The sequence below is a fragment of the Cyprinodon variegatus genome, unplaced genomic scaffold, assembly GCF_000732505.1.
Source record: "Cyprinodon variegatus isolate N-32 unplaced genomic scaffold, C_variegatus-1.0 Scaffold184, whole genome shotgun sequence".
Lineage (NCBI taxonomy): Eukaryota > Metazoa > Chordata > Actinopteri > Cyprinodontiformes > Cyprinodontidae > Cyprinodon > Cyprinodon variegatus.
Window position 1 is genome coordinate 1,202,739 of NW_015150637.1, and position 6,125 is coordinate 1,208,863.

The window sequence follows — 6,125 nt, forward strand, 5'->3', positions numbered from 1 at the left end:
TATATATATATATATGCGTGTGTGTGTGGAGTAGGTGCATAGCTCGATTAGAGACCTTTTACATGATATGCTAATTTTGTGAGATAGGAATTTTGGGTTTACATGAGCCGTATGCCAAAATGATCTGTATTAATACAATAAAAGACCTGAAATATTTCAGTTAGTGTGCAATGAATCTAAAATATATGAATGTTCAAGTTTTATCATTACATTATGGAAAATAATGAACTTTATCACAATATGCTAATATTTTGAGGAGGACCTGTATCAGAAATCTGGTTGTTACTTATGTTCCTAACAGAGCCCTTCACTCTCAATCTGCAGGTTTACTAGTGGTTCCTTACATTTCTAAAAGTAGAATGGGAGGCATTAGTTATCAGGCTCCTCTCCTGTGGAACCAACTACCAGTTTTAGTCCGTGAGGCAGACACCCTGTCTACTTTAAAGGGTAGGCTTAAAGCTTTACTCTTTGATAAAGCTTATAGTTAGAGTGGCTCAGGTTATCCAGACTTATCTATATGGTTATGCTGCTATAGGCTTAGACTGCTGGAGGACGTAGAGACCCCTTTTTCACCGTTCTGCTTTATTCTATCTCTATTTCCCACTCTGCAGAATCTGTTAGTTAAATCTCATACGTTATGCTCTCTCTGATTTTTCACATTGTGGCTTCATCTGGTCTGTTCCTGTTTGGCTGTGACTCCATCATGGAGAGAAATATCAGCTGTGCTGCTGCCATTAACACCTTTATTTATAGATGTTCGAGATCGGCCTGTTTTTCAGTGTAGTCCTATTTCTCTGACTGTGACTGGCTGGATGTGCTCTCTTCATCCTCTGACATGGGAGCTGGCTCGGTGCTCTTCTGTCTGGCTGTGTGTGTCCTGGACGGGGTCGCCTCTGGAGCTGGTTTAAAGTTGCCTTTTGTATCTCTGCTTCTTTTTCTATCTCTGCTTCTGTCCTTAAACCCCAGTCGGCATTGGCAGATTGCTGCTCACACTGAGTCCAGTTCTGCTGGAGGTTTCTTTCTGGTAAAAGGGATTTTTTTCCCCTCTCCATTGTTGCTACAAGCATGCTTAGTGTGAGAGTCGGTGCAGTCAACTTGTTTTTCTTAGATAGAAAACTTTGAATCAATTTGACTGTATGATCTGGTGAATTATAAAATGCCTTCAGATGAAATGTGTTGTGAATTGGCGCTATATAAATAAACTGAATTTAATTGATTTGTCAGTGTGAAACGAGTGTAACCTGAAGTTGGAGGAACATGCGCTTTCCCACTGAGGGTCTGCCACATTAAGTACCATCCCAAACCCCGTAGTGACTCGAAGGCAATTGTAGGATCCAGCCGGTGGGCTGCCATCAATATGTAGCAGGCGCCACCCAGAGTGTCCCAGATGCTACAGCCCCAAAGAACATTCAGAGTCTGAAGCCAGGTCAGGCAAACAGATCAGAACAGAACCAGGCAGGCTCAGTGGTACAGGAGTCTAAAGCCAGGTCAGGCAAACAGATCAGAACAGGAACAGGCAGTCACAGAGGTCTGGGAGTCCAAAGCCAGGTCAGGCAAACCGTCCAGATGGGAACAGGCAGGATCAATGGTTGAGCAGCAGAACAGGCCAGGATTAGGTAATCAGAAACCCTCAATCAGATGTAAACAGGCAGGCTCAGTGGTTGAAAGGCATTACAGGTCAGGATCAGGAAATTAGAAACATCAAGGTACACTATAAACACCCTCACCACTGGCTAGAGAGATAAAGAATAATTTGGCCCTGATGAGTGGATGCAGGCACCTTAAATAGAGGAAGGTGCAGGTAGAGTAGATAAGCAGTGATGAGAAAGACCAAGATCATGACAAAACCTGCTTTGTGAAAGAGGCCTCTGATGTAACAGATGAAAACTGTGATCCTATTTAATACGGCTAAAGTTTAAAACTAACTTCACTGTCAAACTAAACTGTAACATTTTTAATTGGTCCAAGGGACAAATTAGTTCCATTCTCATCTATTAGTGGATACCATCATAAACATATTTAGTATTGCACGGATTAAATTGTTCTAAACAAGAAAAATGTATTAATGTATTAATAAGAGTAATACTATTTTCCTGTATTTGGAGCAAGAAAATGAGAGGCTCTGTCAATGAAATTAGAATCTTTGCTCTTCAAATATGATAAGTAGATATTTTAAATGTACATCATCTCAATCCATCTGCAAACTGTCTCTTTCCTACTCTAATTAAAGGAAAATACAAAATATATTTTCATTTTTTCAGTCTGTTTTCAGTCAGGGGCCATAACGGGGGCCGGGACCTATTGTACAGGAGCACTGGCCCCTGTTGACCCTTGTCTAGAACCACGTATATTTTCCATTTTAACGGCTAGGGCTTTCATTTGTATATCAAACAAATAAAAAGGGTTTAGAAGACACAACCCTCAGGTTTAAGAAGAGAGGTCTCAGACAAAACAGGTTTTACAATGTTTAGTACTTTTTTCCTTGTATTTTTATGAAATGGACGACTGCATCAGCTGTATGGATGTGCATTATTGTTTGCATTTTCCTTACCTCAATATCCACCCGTTAAGAGTGATGAGCATTTCCAGGGAGAAGTAATAAAGTGTGAGCAGAGGTTTCTTCCATAACACCAGACTTTCTTGGTCTTCCCTGTCTCTCTGCTTCTTCTCTTCAACAAGAAACTTGGAGTCTAAAGTACAAACAAACATAAATGAACTGAAGACAAACTAACATATTTGATATAAATGTATGAAGATTAGGGGTGGGTATTGGCAAAGAAGTCATGATTCGATTCGAATCACGATTCACATGCCACGATGCGATTCTATCACGATGCATCACGATACTTGAAATATTGCGATGCATTGCAATATTTTCACTGAACACTGTAAGAAAAGGATACAGCCCTTATCAGAGGCTGACTGGCTGGGTATGATCTGGATAGTGTCTTCAATTGATACATAACTGAAAACAACTGAATTCCTACATAGCTGTATTTATTGAAACGACTTTTGGAGGTGTTGCCATGGAAACAAATACTGGACAGAAATATTACTATTACTGGCGTGGACACACTGACAAAAAGATCTTAGGATTCATCAAACTTAAAATAACAAAATAAGGATAATCAGGGCCTCATCGGTCCTTTAAACCAGGCATCCCCAAACTCGGTCCTCAAGGCCCCCTGTCCTGCAGGTTTTAGAGGTTTCTCTGCTTCAGCACAGCTGGTTATAATGATTGCAGTAGACCAAAACCTGTTACCGGTAATCAGCTTTCAATTAAAATCAGCTGTGCGGGAGCAAGGAAACCTCTAACACCTGCAGGACAGGGGGCCTTGAGGACCTAGATTGCAATGAAACGAAAACATTCAAATGTATGACATTTCCCGTTTTGCAAATTACGTGCGTCATATCAATTTCGTTTTTACCTTCTTTGTTTTTAAAGCCAAAATGCATCCAAAGATCTGACTTTAAATGTGATGGAGCCGTGGGGCGAATTTTCATAGTGTCTTCCATGTTTTATTTCATATGACTCGTCTCAGTATCCCACGGCCGGACATGCTTGTGACTCAAAGCAGCGAGCGTCAACACATCCGCAGCGACATCTGCTGGACTGGAAGTTGTATTCCACTTGATTTGGCTGATGTGCGCCAACCATTAATGTATTTTATTTGTTCATTTTTTTTTTTTTTTATAATCGATTCTTGCCTTCAAGAATCGATGCAGTAGATCACAAAAATTAAAATTGCGATGCATCGTCATGACTATTATTTTGCAAACCCTTAATGAAGATGCAGGGTAATGGTTTTGCAGCTCATAGAGACATGTTTTAGTGGTGATGGACAAACCGGACTGCAGGTGGGGGTAAACAGGTGGATCAACAGGTTTGTTTCGGTTTGAAAAATTTCCTTGTGAATGCAAGCTGCACCAGATGAAAATAGTAACAATGTTGCAATTTTGGTCCCTAATTGGTCCAAATCTACCTGACTACCAGGTGTGAAAATGACTGAAGAAACACACAAATCGATTTGCGACTGTTTTATAGATTTTTTGTTTGGATAGTTTTGCACACACTATCCAGTCAATGGCCCAGGAAGATTCCAAGTGCATTTGACTGAGGGGGGCCCTACAAAAACAAGTAAACATGTGTCTCACTAAATATTTCAAATATTAAAAAAAATAATGCCAGTAAAATAAATTATCTTTGTGTTATCCATGATCTTTCAGGATTAAAAGCGAAACAAAGCATGAATATATTGACCATTATTGTCATTATATGTAGACTTTAATGAAAAATAAATTCTCAGCGACAGCATAAAGATAAACTGTCCTTTGTTTAAATTCATAGCGAAACAAAATAATACAAAACCTATTTTCTTTTCATCTGTACATAGATAAATCTTTTTTTTTTTGTTCTAAATAAGCTGTTCTTATTTTGAGAGAATGATTTTTAATGTAAAGTTAAAGTATATTTATCTTTTTCGTGTGTGGATAATTTTCATTTGTTGAAATTGAACAGTAAAAATTTGATTAAAATGTAAATTAAGCTCTTCAGTCCATCTTTATAGCAGTTTTAAAGCTTGCATAATCTTTTTTTGGGTGGGGGCCCAATATCAATGTCTTACATGGGGCCCCAAATTTGTGGCGGTGCCCCTGCTCCAAAGGTTTAACATGGGCATAAACTGGTGCCTCGCTATAAATTACTCTTACCTGTCAGTTCTCCATTGTCTTGCTTCTTGTCACCAAGACGCCTTTGAGGTTGCTCAAATTCGACTCCGCTCTCCGCCATCATTCTCCTTTCACTGATAGTGAGTTCTGTCGAGCAGAGAAACGGGTCTCAGTATCATGCAGGTTGCTCTCCAAACCAACATGAATCCTAAACAAACATAGAATCCCAGGTAACTACGCATCATTCCCAAATCCTCTAAAACCTTTTCCGTTCTCCGGCCAAGCAGCCACTGTTTTCCTGCTGCTACAGCCTGCATTTTACTGGTAACCTGATCAGGCCTGTGCATGACTTAATGACTGCTTTGAGTGGCATATGGTCTTGACACTGCGAGCACATGAAAGTCTTCTTGTCTTTTCTATCCTTTCACTACCTTGCAATTGATTTCATATGGCTGCCTCATGTAAAAAGGATTTTCATCTTCTCTAAATAAACTGGTAGAACAATCGCACACCATCCCACTACAGTGAAAACCAAGTCTTTAAAGCCAGATGTTTAAATACATTCCATCTGTGTTTAGTAAAATTACTTTTAAACTGTATGACTTAGAGTCAAACATTTGGGTTTCCTTTCAGAAACTTGTCACCATAGTTTTCTGGTATTGTGGCCTATTCTTCCTCATAGAAATGTTGTAACTAAGTCAGACTGTGGGCTGTTTATCATACATCTATCAGCTTTGTCCACAAATATTATATGGAACTGAAATCAGGGCTTTTTAATGGTGAATCTGAAAGGTTTATTTTTTTGTTCTAAAATAGTTTCATGACAAATTTTGGAAAAAAAATAGGACTAATAATGAGCTTTAACTACTAGACTAACTTTTTGAGATAATGCCTTCATACTTCCAGATAAAGATTTTTCCTCATCAGGTTTTTGTTTTTAAAGCACACTAGACCCAGCTACAACAAAACATGATGTTTCCATCCCCATACTTCACAGTAAGGATAGTTTTCTTAGGCTTCCTATTTTTTCTCCAAATGTATTAGTGATTATTATGGTCAGTTTCGTTTTAGTTCAATCAGACAATAAGACATGTCTCAAATATTTACAGTACTTGTCCAGAAGCATATTTGCACACTGTAATATGTCTTCTATTGTGGAGTGAATGCTGTTCTATTATTGTCGCAAGCAAGGAACAAGTTTACTAAAGAAATTTAAAAAATAAAACAACATTTTCAAATTTCTGTTTTACATATTCAGCTTTATGAATTGCACTCTTTTCAAATTGTATTTTAAAGATCACAGTCTCTTCATTTCTATGTAGTTTAATGTTAAAAAGAAAATTTGTAAAAACAAAATCGGTAAAAAAAAAAAAAAAAAGTTAAACACATTTTGTATCTCTGCTTCTGTCTCCTTGAACCCCAGTCGGCCTCAGCAGATGGCCGCTCACACTGAGCCT

At 38.5% G+C, this 6,125-nt stretch overlaps 1 protein-coding gene across 1 annotated transcript in view; it reads right to left on the bottom strand.

Annotated features, from left to right (window-relative positions):
- Positions 1-6,125, bottom strand: part of vmp1 (vacuole membrane protein 1) — a 105,530-nt gene that overhangs the window by 96,363 nt on the left and 3,042 nt on the right. Inside the window, exons 2-3 of the mRNA XM_015379028.1 lie at positions 4,711-4,815; positions 2,552-2,690 (exon numbers count right to left, since the gene is read on the bottom strand). Of these exons, the coding sequence (XP_015234514.1) occupies positions 2,552-2,690; positions 4,711-4,792 (221 nt within the window). The 5' untranslated portion in view covers positions 4,793-4,815. The remainder of the gene's footprint in view (positions 1-2,551; positions 2,691-4,710; positions 4,816-6,125) is intronic.